The sequence below is a fragment of the Centruroides vittatus genome, unplaced genomic scaffold (assembly GCF_030686945.1).
Source record: "Centruroides vittatus isolate TY-2023 unplaced genomic scaffold, ASM3068694v2 contig_17, whole genome shotgun sequence".
In the NCBI taxonomy this organism is placed as follows: Eukaryota; Metazoa; Arthropoda; class Arachnida; order Scorpiones; family Buthidae; genus Centruroides; species Centruroides vittatus.
Window position 1 is genome coordinate 968,101 of NW_027121033.1, and position 26,614 is coordinate 994,714.

Consider the following 26,614-nt stretch of genomic DNA (forward strand, 5'->3'; position numbering starts at 1 on the left):
GTAGTGCATCTCATGTATTCTTTTCCAGTTATTATTTGAATCAGCTTGTTTTGTATCCTTGTCTGAATGTTTTATGTACATGTTTTAATCACATTTTAGCTTTTGTTTTGATAAATATTTCATGATTCTGGACTCTGTTTTTAATGGTTTCTTTCCATTTAGCTGTAATCTGGTCATAGTCTATTGCCATGGATTTGTTCTTTTTTGATGTTTTTGTTGTCTATTAATTTCCGCGCTGGCTATCCAAGAAAGGTTACAATTTCATGTATGGGGTGAGTTGGCTTTTTAATCTCGTTTATATAGTTAACAGAGCAGCATTGATAGAGGGTACCCTTGTAGTAACATGCACAATATAGAAATCTATTAGAAAAAAAGGCAAACGAAACAATAAATAAATTACAATACATTCTGAACAACGTCTCTGGCATCTCTGCATATTATAGAATTGACTATTATTAGTGATACGAAGAAAGCGTGATCGGTTTTCTGAAGTCTTAGTACCACGCTGCTCGTTGCAATGTGAAACATCACCTCAAAAAACGTAACACGCCAACATCCGAGATGCACATCCCACTGTAGACTCAAGTGTCTACAGTGGGATGTCTACCAGAATGTCTAGTTTTTCCTGAGGCCGACATTCTACTAATCGTATTTGGAATGCAATTAGATGCTCACACATCGTTTTGTGTTAGAATCACACAAATATAAACATCGTTCAGAAAGTGTTATATCGAGAGACATTATATGGAGTTTTTGCAATACGTTTTATCGCATCAGCAAAAAACGTCGACTAGAATTGTTTAAAAACAGGGTTTTATTTTCTTGGACTCTCTCTACCTGACCAGGCAGATGACGAGATGGGGCGACATAGCCGGAACAGACAGACCATCCCCGAAAAATTCCTGGGATTGCTCTCACGGATTCGATCCTGGCTCTCCCACAGTTAAAGCCGTAACTCAATCAATTAACTGATCAATGGTTATTGATCATGAGCCATCGTTAATTTAGTGTTTCAAATATGACACATTCTTGGCAAAGTGCCAACATTTTACTTAATTACTTTGTTTTTGTCGCCTTTCTACATTCAGTTCTCAATGACTTTTGATAAATAAATCACTTTTACATCTGTTTTATTATTCAATCTAAATATTGTCTATTAAACTGTTATTAGCCGTTAAAATTAAAAAAACAAAATCGAAAATTAACGTCAACTGATAACGTTTATTCCTGTCCAGTACGAATCGTGTGAAACGTAACATATAAATTCTTACAAACTGCTGATACATGACATCATCCGTAACATAATTACTTCGCACGTGTTTGGTCCAACAATATTTTTCGGTATAGAAATCAATATTACTCTTTCTTTCATTGGCTGTTGAATTAGATAACGTTGTGAATCCAGCAATTATATTAACAGTTACAATTTTGTGATGAATAAACGTGCGAGGGTAAAATGTTCGTTAGTTGAGAGATCAACGTATTTGGCACCCAGAAACGTTTAAAGCATTTTTTAAGGCCCCGGGCAATTCATCTATTTTACAAATACAAAGAAAAATACTAGTAATGAGCAGTAAGATGGGGCCCTGAGTCACTTGCCACGGCTAGATATACCCATGCATTAATGCACTCCCATCCCTATTATTCTGAGGATTCTAAGGGCCTTTTTTCCAAATTTTGCTAAACCCACTGAGTACAATTGGGTAGTGAGGGATAGGTTAACTTACCTCGGATTTACCACTCGTGAAAAATCTCTTGGAGCTTACCAACTTCCAGAATTCGATCCCTGATCCTTCAGAGTTGTAGTCAGACTGCTTATACTATTAAAACCATACCTGCTTTGAACCCCTTACCATCCGCCCATACACACTAGCTATTTTTTAAAAACACTTTTCGGTCTGTGGCACTAAGATAGTAATGTTTTAGCAAGTTCATTACGGATTCAGCATGACCCACAATGGGGGCAACCAATTGGTGAGGGACGAGTTCTGATGTATTGGGGACAGAGTGCACCTGAAACATTCTTGGAGCTGTCATCCTTGAATCGATTCCTGATTGCTCAGAGTGACAAGGCACCTTAACTGCCTGTAGTTGCCCATAATATACAGGCTACATCTTTTCCCTTGGACTCTTTCAGACCTATTAGCATTAAAAGCACTTTTTTATGACCACCACAGGACTAGCTAAGTCCATAACAGAGCAACCAGATGATAAAGCTTCACCAATTACGAAAATTTCCATAACCCAGAACCAAATTTAAGCTCCTTTCGGTAATATCAAAGTTTCTGTATCCAGTAGCAATGGGAGGCTTACATTGTATATTCCAATATTAAACCACATATAAGTACCGAAGACACTAACATCCAATATATTTGCTCATGGTATGTGATATGTGAGCAATCTGCTGAGGGAGGATACCTCCTGCGAGGCCTTTCTATGGGAAAGTGACTCCTATTGAAATGTTACTAAAATGAAGAAAACCGCACAAGGCCAGCCCATTGGCAAAGTGTAAACCCACAACCAACTAGTGTGGTGGTTTTATCCAATTAGTCACTAGTAGGCACTTCAACTCCAGTGGATTCAAGGCATCATAACCATGGGTCTATGGCTATAGCATGCAAACAATATGTTTTATGTTCCAGCTTTTATTCATGTATTACATGAATAAAAGAACTTGGATCTGCAGCCTTAGCACTGGATTGAATGTTCAAATCGTTTTTTTTTTTTTTGGTGGCTGAACAATGCACCTGTTTTGAAGAAGACGGTTCAACTGTGATATTTGTTGACTATACTCTTATCCCTCTCTGGGCAATCATGCCCACCGATGGGAAAAGATTATGCATGTTCATTGCTTTCGTATTTATTTCATTCCATGCAGTTTTGTTTGAATGGTTCTTTCGTTTTTGTGTAACACATCATTATACAGAACCATGTGCTCTTGCCCCACTTCTCCTTACCGATTTTACACGAAAGTTTAGCTCCAATAGATTTGGTCTGATCAATCCTATTGGGTCAAAATTTTTGTGTAAAACCAATAGAGCATTTTTTGACAATGATATGATTTCAAATATGCCATGTAAATCTTTGAAATTTAGATATTATTGAAAGCTCGTGTTACTATTCACAAAGCTGGAGACTAGGCACCCTGCAGTTGATATCGAAGCGAAGTGTGTCTTAGCCCCTTTGGCCATCTGTCTGTTATGGTGCTGATTTCAGAACGAATCTAATTTGATCATTATACAAGTGTTTATACAGGAAAATTGTGTTAAAAAGTCTTTATTGATTACATTAAACTACTGTATATATATTAAAAAAAAAGTAGATATATGATACATATAAAGAATTCTAACAAAATATTACATAAAGAAACAAGACAACAACAAACTAAGATATGTTTACAGACATACAGACTAACTAAATAATCTGTTTGATTTAAAATATTCAACAATCCAATCACAGATTTTTATATTGTGTAACATAGCATTTACAATATAAAAAAAAACTTGCTTAACCAAATGATTTAAAGTTTTATAAAATAAACAATCCTTAATCTCAGTTTAGTCATGATCAAAGAATAATTTTAAACACGATGGTTATTATGACATCACGAGAAGCAAGTGCCGAATAGTTATAACAAATCAAGAAAAACGAAATTTCCGTTAGGCTTTTACAGAGAATAACTGATAGGAAACGGCGGTTAGTGGGTTCGAATGCTTTCGAGTTAACAGACGAAAACGTGCACCTCAATCTGGAATATGTGTTTGTGTGTGTCTGTGTGGAAACAAAACCAAAGCATGGAATGTGAACCATACTCAAGTGTTTCTGCTCTTTGTAACTCCATGTTTATATAAATATATTTTGGTGACAAACTTGTACATGAACTGCAAGTTATCGTAATTCCTGGTGCTGGTTTGTACAATTGCACATTCTGAGGTTTCTCGAACCACCCGACTGACATCATGTCCTAAAATGTGTACACAACACATGTATTTTTGTAAATTTATCCAAAAAAGTATATTGTTTTTGTATTATGCTACTTTCTAGCTGGGTAGTATACACTATATAGAAATGGAAACCTTGAGTTAGAGATTGATATGATGTAGAAGTCATATATATATATATATACACACATACATATAATATATATATATATATATTTTGTTTTATAAATATTTGTTAAAAGTAATTAGTTTTATAAGTAGAAGAATTTTGGCACATATCTGCAATTTTGTTCTGAGAGAAATATTGTATTTATATTTATACGTTCTGTACATGCTTGGAAGAGAAGCAAAGTTCCATGCATTTATGCTTATCGTGTTTAACTTTAAAGTTTTGTTTTTTAAGTGTATAATGTATTATAAGATAAAAATTACATATTTTATCTTCACAACCTGATACAAATCACAGATTTGCATCTTAAATTTACAGTCAATTCTCAAAAATCTGCATTTTCATCTTCTGCAAATGATGATAGTATTTGAGGGAGCTGGCAAAATTTTCAAAATCTATTCGTGAAATTTGTAACTGCTAAACTATCAGGTGAATTTGTTAGTTAATTTATTAGTCATAATAACTAAAACACCATTAAAAAAACAAAGAAACAAAGGACTGAACAAAATTTGGAATGCATACCGATTCGATAAAATGAAAGCTCTTCATGTTTTTGAGAGTTGACTGCATTATTCTTTAACAAAGAACATTTAACTTTCTTAATTCTAATGTTATAGATTTTAATATTTAAATACTATTTGTACTATTTGAAAGCTTGCTAAAAATATGTGTCATTCTATTTTAATTATTTGTTTCTGGAAAGAGATGTATTCGATGCTTGTGAATCAAGGTTATCCTCCTGGTGGTCGGAAAGCGGACCATCCGCGGGAAACTGATCGAGGCTGATGTTGTCGATACTTCCCACGCTATCTGCCTTTCCCATCTTGACGAAATCTTCATCTTTCTGCCCGTTCTCTTCTGGGCTAGCACTACGGGTGTCTCTGCTGTGGCATAACAGTTCAAAACTAGAAGCTTCACTCGCAACACTAGATTCCCTATCAAAAGAAGCTACGTCATTTGTTTCTGGATGAAGGGAATTTCTACTGGTTTCAAGATTTTGAAAGGATCTTGCATCCGAAGAGATGAACCTAACGGGTCCTATTTCCTCTAAGGGTGTTGTCGAAAGCGAATTTCCTAAAATTTCGTAACTGTCTATGCTTGGACTAAGATCGGAAGTTTTTAAATTCTATGGAATTAAATCATTAAATATTTTCTCTAATAAAAATTACGTAATAAAATAGTTTACCTTGAGGAAGTATTTAATAATTTTATACCTGTATCCGTTCTCTGCATTCTGTTATATCATTTATATTAATTGGAGTGATTTCTCTTTCTTTCTTTATATTTTCATTTTTTCCATTCTGAAACATAATGGTATAAAAAATCAGTAAATTAACTAAATTATATATTTTTATCTGATTTTATTCAATATTTTCAATTTTTAACCGGGAGAACCGAGTATATCAGGCCAAGTTTAATAGATTTGCTGATCCTTTTCCATCTGATTTATAGCTCTACATTATAGTTTCAACTGATGGAAAATAACCTGCTCACTATCCTGCATCACATAATAAATAAAAATATAAAAAACAAACTTACTTCTAGTGTAGAACTGGCAGCAACAATGTTGGATTTAGCGAGATTTGCAGCTTGAATATTTGCACTTATGTTCGAGGCGATGCAGTCACTCACTTGACCCATATGGCTAACAATGCGTTCCATCGTTGCTTCCATTTCTTGTAATCGTTTACGCAATTGGTAGATTTCATAATCCTCTATAAATCATTAAATGTAAGAAAAATTTATAAAAGAAATTTAAACAAAGTTATTACAGAGTAAGCCAAATTGTACTGTAATGATTATACTTACTCTCACTCATTTTTGAAACATCTGACAGCATGAATTATTAAAAATTAATTTTAATTAAGTTAAAATTTTAAAATACAAGTCAGTTTAAAAAATAATATACCTTTTGGTAAATGTTTTAAAGAATTAATATTTAATTATGTATTGAGCATTATAAAATTACATTTATCTATCCGCTTATATTCTGTTTTTCAAATATTGATATGTAACAGGTTCAAACAGTTATTCTCTAGGAATTATCACATCCACAGACTCCAAAAATTGTGATTGTCAGGAACCATTTACTTACATCAGAGAGACAAGAAGAGAATCAAGGAACACATTAGAGCAATAAAATATAACTACAAGAATTCAGATGTTGCTAGACATTGCGTGATGAATGGATGTCAGATTGATCTTAATATATTAAGGATAGTCCAATCAGAGAAAAATATGATGAAGAGAAAGTTATATGAACACGTAGAAATAGTTAGAGACAAAAATCTTTTATTGTTGATGAATGAAAATGATGGAGTAAATTTACATGAGTCAGGGAATAGGTTTCTGGTTGACAGAAGGCAGGAGGGGTGTTCCGGTATCAGTAGGAGTTGGTGAATGAGGTGAGAGACAACAAACGAAAGTAATGATGGCAAAGACTGTGTGGAATGTGTATGGTTAAAGAAAAGAACAGAGGTACTGCAATAATTTGAAAATATAATTAGTTTAATTTTTAAAGAATTTAAACAATAATGTTTTTATAAAATAGGAAAAAATGATTTTATTATGGAAATTGCAAACTATAATAACAAATACTATGTAACTAACTGTACAGAGCAGTGACAAACTATTTACACTGATGCTTTGTATGTTATACATGTAATTCATAAAATAATGTAATATGGGCACCAGGAAGGTAAGACAGTAATTGAAAATTCTAAAAATAGTATTATGTAATTTGAGAATGATCCCTAATATTAAGAATTTAACTCATTGTTTATTGGTGTACATTGTATAACTGGATATGAAAAATCTTTTGACAATCTCAATCTCTGATACTGTCTGTCATAACAATAGCATTAGCAGATTTAATCTGTACTTCCTCAGATAATGAAGCATAGATCAACAGCATATTATCAGTTTTTATTCTCTAAAATGTAAGAAATGATTACATTCAGACTTACCTTCTAAATTTATTGTAAATTTTCATCTAAAACAAACATTGTATATTTTATAATAGACTGAATTAATCAATACACCTTTAACAGTAGGTGGAGTATAAATAACGTTTTTAACCAGTTAACGAGCTATCTTCAGGTGTGAACAGTTGTAAATGGAATGCCTGCATTAGAAGGAAGGGAGATGAAATAGATCCAAACAGATAAACAATTGGAAGAGATGGACTACAACAGCAGCAGTTGATGTGAAAGGCTAAGGAGTATTGTTAGGCAAAGAGATGAAAGCCCTTGTCCGAGATGTTGAAACATGTTAGCATTATTTAAATTTCACCCAGTGTTAAATGTGCATTGATTTATTTGGCTGAGTAAGCACAGTGGCTAGTTCATCTGTATTTTAAAATAGATGATTTTGTTTTTGTTTGATAAATAATTGTGAATCAATAAATAACCAGCCGAAAGTAACAGCACTGCTGGTTGTCTCGGCCGATTATTTATTAATCTATCATTATAATACTCGAATAAAACCCTTTGTGGTAACTAATTAACAAACTTTATTACAGTATATTAATTACCTTTCTCGTCAATGATTTTATCTGTACTCTCCGAGTTTTGAATATTTACAGTTTCTTTCTTCTTGTCTTTCTTATCGGTATAATCATCTCTGAGTACATATTTATGATATTCTGGATCCATATGGAAATCTTTAACCAATGGTTTTTTATCATCTGGTGACTGTTTCTTGAAAACAAGCTAAAGTAGATAAATTGTATATGATTATCACTATTTCTATATTTAATGTAATGCATATTGTCAAATACTCACTTTTAAAACAGTGTATAAAAAGAAGACCACTATACCGATGGTGTATATGGGCATAATAATACTCATAGCACCTCCAGTTTTTGGTTGAGGTTTAGGTGGATGCCTTGCAGAAGGATGTGGAAAAGGCTAAAGATAAATATTATTTGCCACTGGCATCAAAAGTTTATATAATATAAAAAAATGAAGCTATCTGAATGATATATGCTATTCTAAAATATTTTAACATAACTTAAATGCATCTGCTTACATTGGTGTAGTCAAAGGTTTTTAATTTATCATCATTATCTAGCCAATGGGAATTTCAATAAAAGTAGAACAGTGTAGAATTTCTTATGGGTTGTTTCCACTTAAACTATTGATTTTATTATTTGAATTTAAAGCTATCATCATATAATCCTTTGAGCTCTTAACCAAAAACAAAAATTGGCCAATTTGACCTGTGATAAAAACCAGTGGCTACCTACAATTGGAATAGATGGGAGATTGGCTGATTTCTATCAGAACCAATTTGATCAAAGCTCCATACACCATTAAGAACCCAGAAGAAATAACTAAGAAACTGAGGGAGTTAAAGACCAAATGGAGTAGCACATTTACAATTCTGGATTACAGAAGTCTATATCCTTCATTCAGACTAGAGGCAACATACTATCTGACAATCAGAATGCTTTATAAAGCCTTCAAAGACAAGTGGAACAAGATTATGCCAGAATTGGTGATTATGCTGCTTAATTTACTTGTCACAATTTGTACAGCCAATCAAGAAATATCTCAACGGGTTTTCATGTTGCTGGTAAGTTTGCAAAGGTCTGTTTAAACTTTATAGAGATAGTAACAACTGCAAAAGCATGATTTACTAATGATTTTTGATAATTTTCTAGAGAGTTATTTACTTGAAGTTTATTAAATTAGTTTACAGAAAATCAATAGGATCAAGAATATGAAGGAACTGGTATGGGAGGATGAAATGAGTAGTGTGTGTAGCATCCCAGTTGAACTTGACAACACGGGTGACATGAAGTGCTACATAGGCTTCACATGCTGCATAATCAGCAATAGAACAATACAGTTGAAAGATACATATAAATTTTAAAAATTTCAGAGAAAAAAGATTGACTAATTAGCTAGAGCTGAAGAACTAATTATAAACAGAAGAGTGAAAGCAAGAAGGGAAGAAGCATGAATAATCACGTCTTACTTTAAAAAATATCATCTTAAGGACAACTGGAAATAGCCACCAGTGTTACTCCAGTTTTAAATAAAAAGTGTGAAAGTAATATGCTAGATCTGTATATAAATGTGGTGCTTGATGACTGTTGGTCACAATAAACAGCAATAGAACATAATTTAAGCACTAGTCTACAGTAATTTACATCAATTGTGATTCAAAAATCATTTAATAAAAAGTAAATACCTTGACTTCTTGAGTTTACAGTGATCATTTAAATTACATAAATGCAATTTATTAGTCATCTTTGTTTGTTTGATATTTGTATATGACAATATTATTTGGAAATGATACCTCCTGGGAAGACTTTCTATGGGAAACTGGTCCCTATTTAGGTGTTACAAATGTAAATAAAACCCAGAAAACTACATGTGGCCAGCTTGTTGGTGAGGTGCAAACCCACAACCAACTACCAGGATTTGGTGGTTTTATCCACTCAGCCACTGATGGGCACTTTGTTAGCAAGTGTAATTAAAATATTAAAGAAAGAAAATAAACTAAGTTGTAATATCTGAAATGCATTAAATGTTTACTTGCAATGAAATTAAATTTATCATATTTACTTGCATATAAGACAAGGTTTTTATTAATTTATCGCATCTTCAAATTCCTAGGTCGTCCTATATGGATGAGTGAAAGATTCTTTGAGTTTTTGCAAATAATTTTTGTGAACTGTGTATTCACATTTTTTCCCAGATGCTTACCCTCTTGTATTTAAAAACATAAGTATTTTATCCGAGTCGTTTGAATCGTTCTTGTATATTATCAGGAGTAAAGATGAATAGCAATAGGAAAAGCAAAGCTTTTGAATTGAATTCCAGATTGAAATTTCAAAATCACACAGGAGCACGATATAAGTTTTAATCCATTCCCACGTGAAAACAGATGATTATTTGGAAATCAGAATTCAGAGAAACTCAAGTGTAATTGACGGAGAGTGGATTTGACTGTTAAGAATTGGCAAAAAAAGGTTCCCGATTGTCCAGATTTACGTGAACAAATTATGTTGTCAATTTTACAAGATTTTTCCTTAAAGTTTAAAATGCTAGTAATTTTTACAGGAGAATGTGTGCATTTATGTTAATTTGATATTTTACTTGTGATTAAACGAAATAAAATTAGAATTGTATTAATAAATCTAATTTTCTTTATTTTGATCTTTAAAGTCACACCTTGTCCTATAGCGAGGTCATCTTATATTTGAGTAAATATGGTATTTTTATCAAAAAATATTGGATAATTAGCTGGAAAGCAACAACAATGATGGAAAAAGAAACAAAACCAGTCAATTTCAAGTCGAGCAATAGCATTGGAAGTAATTTATTTTGTCAAATGTAAGTAAACAGAAACTCAAAAACTATTATAAATTAATGGTTAATCATTTAACTGTTAAGATTTAATGGACCATTCTAAGAAAAATTTGAATTTAAATACATATTCCATCAATAAAAAGTGGTTCATATAGAGTTACTATGCTCAGAAACAGGATATTACATTATTAGATTAGAAGACAAATATAGACTTTGACATTTTCATAATTAGTTGTGCATCCAAGCAGCATTGTGAGAGGGAACTGGGAATAGATTTGTGTATAGAAATTTTTTTTTTTGTAGTTAAACCTGAAATGATTATGAAAAAATATATTTCAAAAAGAGTTTATCTTATTTATTCATTTTTAATTTTTGAAATAAGGATACATGTGCTTCTCTGCCCCCTGAATATTCCCATGTTCATTTGTCCATTTTGCACCATAGCAATATGAGATCCACAGCAAATGTCAAAGTTTTTTCAAAGACTCTTTGTAGTCTAAATATATAAAATTGTTGAAACATCCTACTTGCCTCCAAAAAAGAAAACTCCAAAGTTTGCATTTGTCGTCTACTTATGAATATTTTGTAGTTTATATCATTATACAAATTCGATTTTGTCTGTTGTGAAATAATTAAGACCATGTATACGAGTCCAATGTAACACTTTTGATATGACAAACCATAAAAGTCAAAGTGAATGTGCTTTATAAAAGCAATCGAATCGAACATTTCAATTCATGTAAGAGTATTTCAGTCAGGAATATAAATTATTAATAGTAAGTCCATTTCATCTAATAAATATTTTATGATGTTAGAAATGCCGGTAAATTTATATTATCAGATATTACATGTTTAATTCATTTGTCATTTATATGCATTGTACTGAAGTTTGAAGATTTAAACAGTGATGTTTACACAAAAATTTAAATACATAACATTACAATATACATATTTTAAAAATAAAACTCCTGGTATAAAATATTAAATTGGCTTAAATAAAATATTAAAAAAAACTGCAAATCTTCCAAATTTGTAGATTGAGGAAAAATATTTGAAGAAATAAACACAATGAAAAACTAAATCTGAAGATATCTTTTAAGACGCAATGCAGTCGCGTTACTGTGCAAAATGTATGCAAAGTAGGCAGAACGGAATGCATTTATTTGTTTTCTTACTAGGTCTAATAAATTTTACATGAAGGTTTGCCTATACAATTTATGCTTTACGAGTCAAAACGTCAAATAAATAAAAATAAAAGCCAATCCTTCAGAAAGCGTTTATAAAAATTACTTTACCAAAGCACAATTCATAAAAAGAAAAAAATTGTGCAAATATTTTCAAACTGAGTTTATTCGCACGACTAGTAAACAGGCTTATAAGAACAAATTTGTATTCTGCTAACACCACTAAGAAAGTCCGTATAAACAATGCTTAGACCTCTCTCCCCCCACTGTGTACAAGATGTACTTTTTGCAGCTCCCTTTCCCTTTAACTGTACACCTAATTAATGGAGTGCCCTTTAATAGTTGCCTTATAATCAGGGCTTTTAATGTAGACTGTCAGTTTAAGTGTTGTTTTTAAAGCATATTTGTAAATACATAAAAATTTGTAAAGAGGGACTGAAAAGGAACAGAAAGACATCTGAAATGCATTTTCCAGAATATAATAAGAATATAATGTACACTTGTCAATACTTAAGAACAAATGCAACTGCTAGAAGTGATACCTAGAAAAAGTTTTGGTGACAAGCCTGCCATAATGCTGTGAGTGCTGCATTGCAGTTGGAGATTGACATATTCTACACCAAAATATCTCTCTGCCCAGGTATTGGAAGACTTTCCATCCATTCTCCATCTATGCCCAAATGCTATTTGTATCTTTTTCATCAAATACTTTCTTTTATTGCTTTGATTTGTAAATCCTACAAGTGTATTACCCTAAGTTAGATGTCAAGCAGTGGAGTTCTTGCCAAATTTGTCTGCATTTGTCTATGTTATCTCTATTCATGTACAAATGTTATCTGTCCTGATGAGTTAATATAACTGTTATAGATTAGTCAATATTTACAAAGTTATGCTTGTAATAAATATTATAATATTCAATTTATCATTATTGAAACATTGAGTTTAAGTATAAATGATCATATTTATAGACAGAAAATGGAAGCTTGAGAGCTTCTGAATAGATTTCCAACAAAAATGTAAATAAATGGCTTTATGCCATATTTGCAATATTAACTAAGAAATAAATGGCATATCCAGAACCACTTTTAATAAGCTGGTAATTATCATTAATCATTTTTACGATGCAAGGGCAGGTCACAATTAGTATACATAATGTGTTTGATGAAAAATGTTGTGGTGTTTGAAGTGATTATAATATATAAAGTTGTGTAATTGGTACCAAAATATCAAAAATACTTAGTAAATCTTTTAAAATACAATTTTTTATCTTTATAGTATAATAGCAAAGGATAATAAAATATGTATTAATTAGCTGTTTATTAAAGGCTAAAATAAAGACAGAATTTAAAAAAAAGTAAAATTTTACATACATAATTAAAACAATTGATGATCTACATGTGTAAATGCAGATATTTTAAATTTGCATACAAAAATATGTTTATTATTGTTTTGAAATTCTTTAATGGTGTTGTTTGGAAGGATTTTTTATTGTTTTCTCAGATTTACATCAATTTATAACTCATACTAAACTTAATTCCTTATTATTTAAATCTGTATTAATCTCAAACTGCCTGCATATTATTATAATTTAAATAAAGAATTGTCAGTTAAGCTTTCTCCCGTGTTTTGTAATGGTGTAAATTTTTAAATGAATCAAATGTATATAAATAATGTGTGTGTATAACTGAAGGCAAATTCATTTGTTCATTTGAAACTTGATGCTCTTTTTTAAAATCTAGTTTATGAGTTTATTTGAGTGTATAATATATGAGTTTATTATATGTAGACCTGTACATGTACTTACAATAAACTCAAACTAATCATCTCAGATCATCTGATAAACTAGAAAAAAATACTAAAAATTAAATTTAAATTTATCAATACAATTAATATGACACACATATGTTAATAATAATTATAATATTTCAAATATGTAAATAATTTAATCCAATTTGAGTTGATATAATTGAAAAATTAATTTATAATGTATATTGTACCATAATAAAGTTTTGACTGTGTATAGAGGCATCTATTTAAATTTGCTTAATAAGCTCATCTAAGTTTTATTTGTCCTTGCTATTTTTGTCGAGGTTACGGAGTTTCGGCTAATAACAGATGCAAAGATAGTAATTACAAAACAAACTGTTAAAGTGACTATTTGGAAAGCAAAAAAATTAAAAACTTCAGTTTACAGAATACGAACCCTTCCTTCTCTCATCCTTTCCGCATGTCTGGTCCCCCTGACTCCTTTCTCTGGAGATCTTGAATGTCCGGTGGTCCCCGGATGCAAGTGAGGAGGTCTGTCCCCTTGAGAATATTCTGAAACAAGATTGAGATTATTTGTTAATCCCATCGCAAATTAAAATAAGTACTTATTTAGTTTTGTTAAAAACTTGTTAAAACACCAACACACAAAACTACAGTTAGTTATGTAAGTTGCATAATTAGCAAATCTATATTCGATGTGCTGCAAAGTGGAAAATCGAATATTCAAAAGGAAATTTTTACAGTTTCTCACAATTATTTGAGTGATCTTTGAAAGGAAAATCAAAAATATAATTCTTAGAATAGTCTTAAGAAAAGGAATATTCTTTATATTTAAACTTTCTTAATAATCAGATTTAAATTATCATCTAATTTTCCTTAATGTGCATCTATACACACTACAAATCTGCATTTCGAATAACATTGTTTGGGCCTGCAAGGATTAATTGTAAGATTTGGCAATAACTTTCACTCTAAATATTTAAGGTAATGATATATAAAATATTACAAATACAAGAATTAATTCTTAATTAAGATAAATGTTCAATTACCATTACCACTTATTCAAATAGCTTAACCAAATCAATGAAGGGAGCATTAGAGCCTCGATAATCAAGCAATCAATCAACTCAAAGGAACTCTCCAATGCAACATGCACTTCTTTTAAAATAAAAATTAGTGTTTAGTTAGTATTGTTAATTGCATCATGCTATTAATGTACATAATCGTATTACCATATTTTCGTGTATATAACTGGCATTTTATCCACGTTGATGACTCGAAAGAAGTGGGTTATGTGTTGGTTTAAATCGCAATCACAAATTTCCACCTACGAAACAATGCCTACTCTCCTAGGTATGGAGTGAGTATATTCTGTAGGTTATATGCACAAAAATATGGTAATTATGTTAGTATGCAAGAGCCAAATTGATTAATTTATACATTTCTATATTCCAAAGGATAATTTCTTACTGTCGTAATTAATTTTCTTGAATAATTTCTTGAAATATTGCGTATCGTAAGTCTTCTGGGAGAGTTTTCGCAGGCAGTCCCTCAACTTCCTTCTTGTCTCGTCTCTATCTTCGATCAAATCCTTGAAATTTTCCAATGTGGATGTATCGAGATTACAAAAGTTCTCTACTTCGTTTCGACAATTTTTGAATATTGCGTCGAACAGTTTATCGGACGAAGCTTTTTTATCGCACAGAGTCAGATATACATCGTCATATGTTACCGCATCAAAACAGAGTTTTGCGAAAAAAAAATTATTATCTCTTTCAAACATAACTTGACACGTAACTGAAAGACAAGCAAAAATTTTGTTTTTCTTTCAGGCTTCCAGTAATCATTAAATGCTTCCCAAATAACAATAAATTTAAATTCAGAATGAAGTTTTTGTATTGTTAATTGTTAATTACAGCAAAAAAGCATATTATTTGACTACAAATCTTAGTTACATATAATAAGTATAAGAATTTAATTTTATGATTATTTTAAAATTGTGACCCTAAACATGATTTAATGAAATTCTGAAAGGCAATTTTTCTTCTCTAAGGAACGCCAGAATGCCACTTTGTGATTAAGTTAAAAGTATCGGCAGAGAACCATTATTATTCACTTTCTTGGATAGCTGAGCAGAAGGAATCAATTATTTAGAACGGCCTTCTTCATTTAACAACCGAAGCTTTCATTTCCCTCAAATTTCCTGTGAGCTGTTGACCGATATCGTTTTATTGATCCACATGAAACATTATTATGAATTTTTGATAAAAATTTTTATTTTAATGATGTATTGTTAATTTCCTTTCATTAATATTTCGGAAAAAATACTTAAAAATAGAGAGTAAAAGAACTCATTTTACTTAAAAGATTACTTTCAAATATATCAGAAAAAACTGTAATTTTGGTAAGTTACTCGAACTGTTCAATAAAAAAACAAAATTACTGCAAATTTTGCGACAAAATAAGTAATTGCATTATATTTGGATATAAAAATAATCAATTGTGGAGTAAAACTGCAGTTCTGAATGAGGGATTTGGACCTCTAATTTTAGACTCTCCCTACATGACCAAAAACAACAAAGGAACCGTATCTCTAACTATAACCATTGCAATATTTGCCTTCAAAGGTTTTTGGGTTGATTTTTAAGCATTCAATAAGCTTCACAAAGTGAATGGTGTGACTCCAGCCCAGAAGTAGTCAATGTAACAGTGTTTCTTTTGCTTTACGAGCTCATAGTTGCCTCTAGTAAACAGGAAAACAGTCAATTTTTAGCATCATTTTCAGAAATAGTTCTGGATTTTTCCACTTTAAAATTTTACCCCATATTTTAGGGTTTCAAAATTCTGGACGGGTTAATTTCAGTGGTGTTGTATCTCCCAAAGAGTCATTGGTACCTTTGACAATTTTACTCCTACAGATGTGGCTACGGCATCTGATTCAGAGCTGCACTTTTGACAAGTTATATACAGATTATTTATTAAAAATACATACAATACATTTATATTAAATTTATTTACCTCTTATTAAATGATTTATAATAATATTTTATGAATTAATTTAAAATAAGTGTTTTTACGATTCACCGAGTTTATATGAAATTCCATACGAAAAGTTGGCTTTTCTGCTTTTCATTTTTTGATTTCTTGAATGAGAATTGATTCTACTGGAAACTACTTCATTTAAAATACAGTTAATCCTATTTAAAAAGGTGAAAAACTTTATAAAACTGTAGCACATTTGAGCTGTACACCTGTAGTTGGTGGTTAACAGGAGAAATGATCTTAGATCGCTGTCAAGGAAGTGGTTAGTAGCAGTGGTGATATTCGAAATATTTAACAAAGGGTTTGTTAGCAGAAAATTTTTCCTTGACAATCACCGACAAACGAAAATGGAAGTTTTGGCTAGAAATAAATACAATACCTTTTCTTGCGATATATCTAATAATCAGTGGTGTATTTGGAACGTAACAAGCCCTGAGCGAAGACCAGGTAATAGACAGATGTCATCATCTCTCGAAATACAATAGCCTTTTTATTTCGCTGTCCATAGCCCAACACGTGTTCCACAGCCATCTTGTATTATCTCGCGCACGAGGTTGTGGGATCTCTCTTATGACTAGATCTAGTTTCAAGAACTCTCTTGAATCAATCGCGATTAAACCTCGTTTCGGTCAAGATTGAAACGGTCGAGAGAGATCGCACCAAGACATAGTCCCCGACCTTGCTCACAATCTAGATTGAAATCTTCGGTGCGAACGAAGTATAAGGCTCTAGTTTAGTAGTATTACAGAGTATAATACGTATATTTTAATATATTTAAAAAAAAAAAAAACAAAACCACTGAGAAATGTTCCGTGTGTTTAACGAGGTTCGGAAAAACTGAAAATTTTCACAACAGGTTCGGCCAAACCTGTACGAACCCGCTGAATATCACCACTGGTTAGTAGTGCCTAGTATTTTCTGACCTTTACTTGTTTTATTAACTCCTGAAGGGCATATACTATGAAATTGCTAGAGTTTTTAGAAAGTTTCTATTGTATACCACTAAAACAAAAACAGCTTGAATTCAATTTACATTTGAGAAGTTTTCTTTTTAACTAATATACTAACACAATTGTAGTTTTCTCTGTACAGTAACTGTGTTCTTCAATAAAACTGTATTTAGTCAAAACATGTCTAAATATTTCTGAAATTAAAAAAATTGTACAGAGTGGCCCAAAAGCCAGTTAACCATCATAAGGACTAAACTGTCTACATTAAATATTTTACAAGTTTTAAACATTACAAAAATTGCTCACTGTACAGGAATGTGGGCCCTAAGCTTTCCAACTGTGTTCTCGTCTTTCATCCGTCTAACTCCACTCTTAAGAGTAAAGAAGGACAAACAGACAGATGGAGGGAATTTATAGATCTACAATTTTTTCAAATAGCAGCTCAAAAACTTTGAAAAATACATAAATATTTATTTTAATTATTTATAATAGATAATTTTATATTCAACACGAGGAAAATCTTTTAAAATATAAAAAACTAAAGTTTTATATAATAGTGACTATTTTTCCAACTCCAGAATAAAGTCAATCATCAAATAATTAGACCAAATTTATAGAAAGTTATTCATTAAAAGAAAATAAATGGAATAATAAGATATCCTGTAATTCTAAATTTAATCTAAAATGTATTCAGAGACCATTTTTTCACTTTTTAGTAGCCTTTGTATTGAGTTAAATAAAGAAAATGTAGTAGAATTCTATACATTTTCTTTGAGTATTTGATAATAAAATCTTTACTACACTGTGAATAGAATAGTTCTAAGTATAGACAGAATTTATTTGTTCGATCTACCTTCTAAATAAATAAATTTTGATAATATTACACAATATAATTATCATTTCTTTAAAAAATGAAATCACAAAAGGCCACTAAGTTCTCTCAAGACCTAAGGAAAAAATCTCCAGCTTTCCCCTCTCCACAGCCTCATCCAACCTGAATTACAGGTGAAATAGAACCTATAAAAGTTACACTCTTCTGCATATTCATATTAATATCAGTACTCAGCTGGGTAAACCTTAATAGGCTACTAAACCTAATCCTAAAAATTCTATTTTTGATGTGATAGATCAGAAGTTAACTTTGAAACGTGAAAAAGTACAAACTTTTGCCATTAGTTACTGCTCACTATAAGTACTCTAAAGAGGAGCCATTAAAAAAAAAAGAGCACTTCAATATGATGTAATGCAATAACAGAGCTACTGTTCAAACAAAAAAAAATTTCTATAGACTCTCCCACATTGAAAATGCTGCCAAAAATATATATATTTTGTTGCATATTTATAAACAGATCATCAATCTAAAGTAATCTCTATAATACCTTTATAATTAGCACTGTCTTGTATTTATAAATTATAATCATCTTGTTACTGTATTTAAATGTCAACTGTGTAAAGATATAGCTAATAAATCTTCAAAGATTCTATAAATATTTAACATGATATATTTACTAATTAAAAAAAAAATATTTCAAAATTTCTTGCTTAAAAATTTCCTTTACAATACATTTAAAACTTAAAGAACATGTATGAATTAGCAAAGTTGCCATTTAATAAGGTTTATTCTCTTGTATTTGGATTCAAATCTCATACAGATTCTCATAAATAATTTGGGTCACAACTTCACTTTCTATCCCACATCCATTTTCAGTCTGACTTATGCTAAATAGGTCAAAATTGGACTAGCCGTACATCCCAGATTATGCCGATTACCAAGTGTTATGCAGTGAAGTTTTATGAGAAACTTTCAAATTACTGAACAATAGAACATCCAATAATAACTTAAATATTGCAGCAGTGTGAATTGGTTTCATCATGTGTAAATAGAAGACAAAATACAAATTTTAGAGTACTCATAATATATATTCCAGGAAAATAAGCTCTTATGGCAGCAGTGACTATCTTTTATAGCCTTTTCCTTGCCTAAATATGTAAATTTAGAATATTTAAATATGTAAATAAAAAATTTGGGTGGAGTAGCAACTATAAAAGATACATTCTACTGAGTGCTGATATTAATATGAATATGCAGAAGAGTTTAACTTTTATAGGTTCTATTTCACCTGTATTTCAGATTGGACAGGGCCATTGAATGGGAAAGCTGGTTTTTCTTTGGGTCTTGAGAAAACTTAGTGGTCTTTGGTGGTGATCCCTGTAAATTAATGTAATTTTTACTGTGTGTGTTTCATTACTTCAAAAAAAGAGAACAAAATAGGTAAAAGTGATTCCCTCTATCTCTGCCCATACAAATTTATATGATATTTATGTTTGAAATCTAGAATTACTCGAGTAAGATCTTAAAATTTCAGTAAGTAAATAAATATCTTAAAAACTTTCTTGATACAGTTTAATTGAATTTAATCAGGTGTCGTTAGTATTAGCTAATTAATAAGTATACTGTATTTTACTTATCATAACGGTATAAATGCATCTCTGAATGAGGCAATCAGGACCTTATCAGAGCTGACCATACTTAAGGGAATAAAACTGTCAAAGGAACAGATAGTCTACATATGATCTTTGTGAGATATAGTATTGAAGTATATAGTATACAGATTACACATACGTAAGTAGTATGTAGATATACCCCAGAAGTAATGGCATTTCTTGTGTTTTATGAACTTTTAAGCCATCTGTCTGAGTATTATCTACAGCTCTGTACGGCCTCAACTGCCTTCATTCAGAGATGCACATCTACCAATCTTCTACCCATAATTAATAATCAAAGTATGTATACTGTAAAGTATACAAAAACAATCTGTATTGTTTAACGTTTTAAAAACATTTTATAGTTGAAAATAAGAAAAAATTAGGCTAAATCCTCTGCCCTAAATGCCATACATTTATAAATACAACACAAAAACTATTCAAAGAACGTGTATATTCCCTTTGCAACTAACACAGCTGTGTGTATAAAGAATCAATTAACATTTAAAATAACAAAAAATAAAAAAATAAAATAAAATAAAATAAAACATTCGAATGAAAGGGCTCTCGACGTTTGTTTTCTGAAGCAACGTGCTTGACAATGACGCCAAAACCACTACCGGAAACCGGAAGTCAAAATATATATAATCCACCTAGCGGTAATTTTTTATCTCCCCTAATGTCGTCACCATTAAACTCGATTTGAATTTTAACGTCTCTACCGAAACACATTTCATCAGGGATAAAAGAAGATAAAATATAATTAAAAAAGTATTATTAACTCGAATATAACCACAGCATTTAAAGACAGCTATTGAAGAAGGATAACAGCCGAAAAGAAAGGCAAATAAATACGTTCCAAGCCTCCGCCGGGCATGAAGATTTGTTCTATAACAGGTGTAGAGAATGACTTTCCCTACATTTGCCAATACTTTAAGGCGTTTTCTCGTAAGAACAACAATAAGCTGTATAATGTTCCAATTTTAAATATAAATGTCATAAGAGATTCTTAAAGAAGGAAAAAAACTCTTAAGCAGCAGGAAATACAATTCTGAATCATAGAAATTACGACCTCAGTGCGGCGGGATTAGCGCTGCCAGTCAAATTTTTAAAAAATCCCTGAAACGAACAGAAATTTCTCTAATTATCCCTTAATTTACCGAAATAAGGAAATGAAAGAAAACGATCGGAACTTTTTATTAATTTCATAAAATGAAATATGCTCATCTGTTATTGATAGTGTAAAAATTAAACCGCCAGTCGTAAAGTAAAAAAAAAAAAATCTCCAAACGAAAAAAATTGTCCTAATTATTTCTTAATTTACCGAAATGGAAAAATATAAGGAAACAATTGGAATGTTTTATTAATATGATAATAAAATTAAAATATGTTCGGCTATGATTGATAATGTGCACATTTAAACCTGAAAGACATGCCAATACAAATACATTCGAAATCTTTACTCAACACTGTAATCACTGTTAAGTAAAGATTTCGAACCTCAACGTTTTCTTCAACATTTTCTTCAACGTTAATCATAGTGTTGAAGATAAACGTATTTATAATACGAAAAAGCGATAAAAAGGGACAATAATATGAAACAACGGGTCACAGATTACTATCTATGGAATTTCGGGACTTTGAGTCTGAACGTCTCCGATCCAAAAGTAGGGTACCGTTGAACTCATCTCGATCCCCTCAGTTCAGATATATACTCAAAGTCCCGAAATTCCATAGATAGTAATCTATAGTACACCCGAAACGACCCATTAAAAATTATAGAGAATTGACAGAATGTTACGGTATCCACCTATTGTTTTGAGGGGCTCTGGTTAGAATCCGGGTAGAAACTTGGCTTATTTGGTGAACGTGGAAAAGCAACACTTGGGAGAAATGCCTCTCGCGGGGATCTATCAGAAACTGGTGCCCAATTTAGGTAAAGAAAACCCGAAAAAATCCATGCAGCCAGCCCGTTGATCAGGCGCAAACCCACGACCAACCACCAGTGTTCACCGGACTTAAAGATTTTATTCGTTATTAGCATTTACAACTTTTTTTTACTTTTCTTTTAAAAACTCATCTCTACCTTAAAAATTAAGCTTTTTAACATTTTATAATAAATAATAAAATATCGTAACAGATGGCGCCATACAAAATTTTAATTCTTTCGGGGAAAGTTACACAACGCGTTGCTGGATTTTTTAAAACTAAATATATGGAATCTCGTTAACTCTAGAATATTATAAGAAAGTTGTCTTACTTTCATTTCAAACAGTATTTATCTTAAGGAAAAAAACACCTTTATTTAATCGCATAGACACTAATTTTAGACGCTAAAATTAAATCGATAAAAGATTACTGTCAAAGAACCCATTATAACGAAAACATTTTATAAATTTTTTAAATATAATTCTATGTAAAATTTATAACGAATTTTTAATCCAAGACGGATAAATTAAAAATCTTACACTGTCAGTCGTTGCCAATTTTTCCCACTACTTCCATTAGACATTATCTATAAATTTCTCACCATATTCAATGGTGTATTTATAACTTGTTTATCTAATCACGCAACATTTAATTCTACTCTACAATATTCATTTACTATTCATCTAATGTTATATTTAATTTTCTTGTTTGAAATCTAACTGTATAAATTTGAATGGAATCAATACTTTGAGCGTACTATTAACATATTCACGAGTATGTTGGTTTCCTCCAAATTTGTATTACTTTTTTACTCTCCCGGCTGTTATATATAAAAAGGAAAGTGTGGCAATTGGTAAATAAAATGACCCCCCAGAATTCTGGGGGGGGGTCATTTTATTTACTCGGAATCTTCAAACGTCGAGAGATGCAAAAAAGTTGGGGATTTTTCTGTATGTATGAATGCTTGCGTGTGTGGGAGGAGGGGGAAGAACACGATTTTGTTCACCCACTTTGAAGCTTAATAACTCCTGTGTTTTTGTCGAAAATTTCTGAAATTTTGCAGGGAGATTTGTGGATTAGGGGGCATTGATGCTATTAAATTTTTGTGATGAGTGGTCGAGGAGGCGGGAGACAGAAAGGGCCATGTGTCATATCTCGTTACCACGATTTTACTTATTATTAGCAATGAATTTTTTTTTTTTAATATAAAACTTATCTCTATCCTTAAAAATTAAGTTTTTTCCCATTTTATAATAATTAATAATATAATGAAAGTTTCTTAAATAAAATTTCATTACAGACGGTGCCAGAAATAATTTTAAGTTTTTTGCTGGAAAAGTTACGCAACGCGTTGCCATATTTTTATCTATATTATTAGTATTTTCAGCTTTCCTTTCATAAAAAAAAATGAATATTAAGCTAAACAGAACGTCAAATACTTGCATTTAACTATTTGTAATAATAATGTTAATGGATGTTCTATAATTGTTAAAGTGATTGAGATTATCGGGTTAACACCTATTGTGCAATTTATGAGCGCAATGGCTGTAAAAACTAAGTTAACTTTTACACAATAGCGTCATTTAGCAAGAAACACGATCAAATTTGATTCAAAGCCAAAGCTAGACTTTTCACCTACTTAACTGTAAAGACTTAAAATGTAAAAATCTAGGATAACTCTGTTATTTTATTTATTTTTCTTTAACGATTTCTGTATTTCTAACACGAAAACTAAAAAAATATATCAGAATAAAACTTCTCGCAATACAAGGCACAAGATTAGAAGAGATTTGCCAAAATAAATACCATAATTTTAGCCAAGTTTGTTTATTTTTTATACAACTTACACATTTATGAATGGAAAAACTGCATTACTGCATAATTACATGAAGGCGTGAAAAAAACCAAACTGTATACGTCAGTGTTTCCCAAGGTTTTCCGACTGTCTCCCCCCTTTTCGGGCATATTTGTTTCAAAATGAATTTCTCTCCCTCTTGCCTTCCTACACCCCTACCGCCCTCTCCAGTGGTCGGTTGCGCCCACTTTGTGAAACACAGGTCTATGTAATCTGTTAAATTGCAGAAAAATGTTGGCAGGTACACAGGAATTCATATAAATTATATTTTCTTAAAAGTCAAGAATTTTATCTCCCAGAAGTTAGAATAAGCAAAACTAAGATTTTCGTGCTTTCATTCTGGATAAGAAATTTAAAGCAACGCCATTTTTTAATCACAAGAAGAATTAAACATTTATTCGTTTCTTCTTCTACACGTCAATAATGATTTCTGAGATGTTTTAATATATAATTTTACCAGAAATTTAAGCTAGAATTCCTCCTGCAGCACTTTACCAATTTAATTCACAAAGAAACGACTTAAATACAGTTGTTAAAAGATCGATAACAACCGTCGAAACACTAAAATTTATTGGGAATAAACACATTGATAACGAAAAAGTCTGTAATTTATTATTTGTAATTTAATAAAAACGCAGACAATTGCTGCACTTGCTGGCAGGAATGAAATGCAGGAAAGCAAAATTACAGGAGGAAACCATAAAAACTGCTAATTTGTATCTTTTAAGCAAAGATGATAATAAATTACTCAAATAGAACCTACCAAAACTTTTATAATTTCGACACTAATAAAACAATTTAAGATAATATCCCTAAATTACGTTAGAAAATGGCACTGGCTTTAGATTATTTAGTAGTAGAGAGATTTCCATCGATTTTATATACACCGTCCCCTGTATTTACCATTAAATCGGTAAGTATACGTTTAAATGCTAATTTTCTATTGAGAATGTATTAATAAATGCTTACCATCTTCGTGTTCCTGTTTGGGGGAAGTCATAGAGAATGCAGCTTGCATCATAGGGTAGAAGATCTTAGGCCATAAAATAGCAAAACAACCCACCACAATGGCTAAAACCACGATGCTTTTCCCTGTTCCGAATTCGGTAGTGGCCATAATTTCGTTATATATTTCTATCTTCGCCTTTGTTGATATCGAATAAGGCCGCACAGCATGGCGACTGAGGTTTCTGCTCTTCTGTGGGGATTTTCCCTAACCCCGATCGAAATCTCCCTACGCGCTTCGGGTTCCCCCATTTCTTGGCTCCAGTTTAGTCTTCATCGCATTACTAAAAAAATATTAAATAGATTTTTATTTTAGTTTCTCTAAGACGTAAGCAATTATATTACTTGAAATAATAAATAACGTTGCAGTTAATGATGATAAAAAAAAACTCTACAGATAAATAATGTTTAGGGAATTTCTTATAAAAATCCCTAACTTGACAGGAATTTTTAGTCTATTATTTGAATTACGAAGAAAATTTGATTTTAAATTTAATTTTTAAAGTTTAATTACGATAGAATACTTTAAATAAAATCTCCCTTTCCTTTTAAAATTAAAACTTATTTATGTTATTACACATTAATTGAATAATTTAAAAATTTAGTATCCACTAATTGATTTTTTATAATTAAATATATATATATATATATATTATATATATTATATATATAATTGATATATTATTTTCGAGAATTTACTGTAAAATTAAATAATGTTTTGAAGGAAACTAAGAAACGGAAAACCAATTTTTTTAAATAAAAATTTTCTCTATTATTAGGGATATATTCAAATTTACGGAAAAAATTAAATTCAGCAAATTCATTTACATATTAATCTCGTATACACCTGGCAACAAATTAACACCCAAAAAACAGTACTAAATCGAAAAAGTTCCGCATAACAAACACATTTCCCCTGCAATACTGGAATATCCCTGCCAGAAATATTTCTGGGATATTTCCCTAAGAGAATGTATTTTTTTGAATATATATATTTGATCAGAAAAAATCGAAGGGGGTAGAAAAACTTCTTGTTATAAGTATTTTCCCCCGATTGTGAACGACAAGCGTTAAACAGGGTGACGTTTTTATTTGTATTACCGAATCGATTCCTCGATTTTGTAACGTATTCGCCTGGGGGAAATGACATTTTGGCAAGCATGACGCAAACAAACCAGGCAAAATGCCAAGTGAAACAATGAAGACTGGAAGATGCCTTTTGGTATATATTTAACTACACTAGCCAAGAGTATTATTGAATGAGAATTCTTCCTGTAGAAAAGAAGATAAATAAAGGTTGTTGTCTCGCATCATCATCGTCTTCTAGACAAACTTTAACAGAACAGGAAGCCGTTAAGGATCGACTTAAACCCACTCCCCACATTTTCCAAACTAAAGTTAGTAGATATATTGAAGTTAGTGATGCAATATTCAACATCCTCTTCACCCTCCTAATGTTTTTTCCTACTTTATATCGAGATAAGATTAAATAAAATGGCGTATAAATAAAGATTGAAGAGAACGAAAATATCCTCCTGATGTACTACATCGGCGCTGGATTGATATCGATTATTCCGTGTTGGAATATACTGATATTTCCATGTTTTCCTGACTTGTTTTCGAAGGACAAGCTCTGTAATTTATTTTTCTAGTGTGCAATTTCAGCTTCGCTAGTAATATGATGGCTTATAACTACAGAGTTTTATTTACTACGTATTGTTAGTATAGTAGATTCTCTTGCGGCACTGATTTACTATATGATAAGGCATGTTATATAGGGGGATGGTTATTTGATAGAGCGTATCATTATATCAAATAATAAATAAAAGATAAGTTGGAAATTTAATAAACAAGGCAGCAAAAAATATCTAAATTGTTTATCAACATCTGACTCAGACAGAAAGAGACAGAAAGAGTATTTGGACCCAAATTTTTGGCTTTTATATAAAAACTAAGCATGATATAGGG

At 31.1% G+C, this 26,614-nt stretch overlaps 1 protein-coding gene and 1 long non-coding RNA gene across 5 annotated transcripts; one reads left to right on the forward strand and one right to left on the reverse strand.

Moving 5' to 3' along the window:
• Window positions 1-3,260: 3,260 nt before the first annotated feature.
• On the reverse strand, window positions 3,261-24,930 carry LOC136969091 (resistance to inhibitors of cholinesterase protein 3-like). Of its 4 annotated transcripts, none has more exons than XM_067263192.1 (9): window positions 24,611-24,930; window positions 14,852-15,178; window positions 13,818-13,933; window positions 7,893-8,018; window positions 7,643-7,820; window positions 5,920-5,940; window positions 5,650-5,825; window positions 5,325-5,411; window positions 3,261-5,236 (listed from the first exon to the last, which is right to left on the reverse strand). In XM_067263192.1, the coding sequence occupies exons 1-9, from the start codon at window positions 24,756-24,758 to the stop codon at window positions 4,796-4,798; spliced, it is 1,620 nt and encodes a 539-aa protein (XP_067119293.1). In that variant the 5' UTR covers window positions 24,759-24,930; the 3' UTR covers window positions 3,261-4,795. The 4 variants fall into 4 exon arrangements, with proteins under 4 accessions (XP_067119293.1, XP_067119295.1, XP_067119294.1 ...); XM_067263194.1 differs by lacking the exon at window positions 24,611-24,930 and adding an exon at window positions 16,466-16,591; XM_067263193.1 differs by lacking the exon at window positions 5,920-5,940 and having other exon boundaries at window positions 24,611-24,921.
• LOC136969094 (uncharacterized) lies at window positions 8,350-8,863 on the forward strand. The gene is made up of 2 exons (XR_010879758.1): window positions 8,350-8,685; window positions 8,805-8,863. It is a non-coding gene; the product is annotated as an uncharacterized lncRNA (long non-coding RNA).
• Window positions 24,931-26,614: the final 1,684 nt, after the last annotated feature.

Excerpts from the sequence above, each read along its gene's own strand:
- LOC136969091 (XM_067263192.1), bottom strand. The coding sequence starts at position 24,758 with ATGGCCACTACCGAATTCGGAACAGGGAAAAGCATCGTGGTTTTAGCC. Across the intron at positions 5,826-5,919 it reads TGTTTCAAAAATGAGTGAGA|AGGATTATGAAATCTACCAA; the intron begins GTAAGTATAATC and ends AATGATTTATAG. Across the intron at positions 5,412-5,649 it reads CTGCCAGTTCTACACTAGAA|AATGGAAAAAATGAAAATAT; the intron begins GTAAGTTTGTTT and ends ATTATGTTTCAG.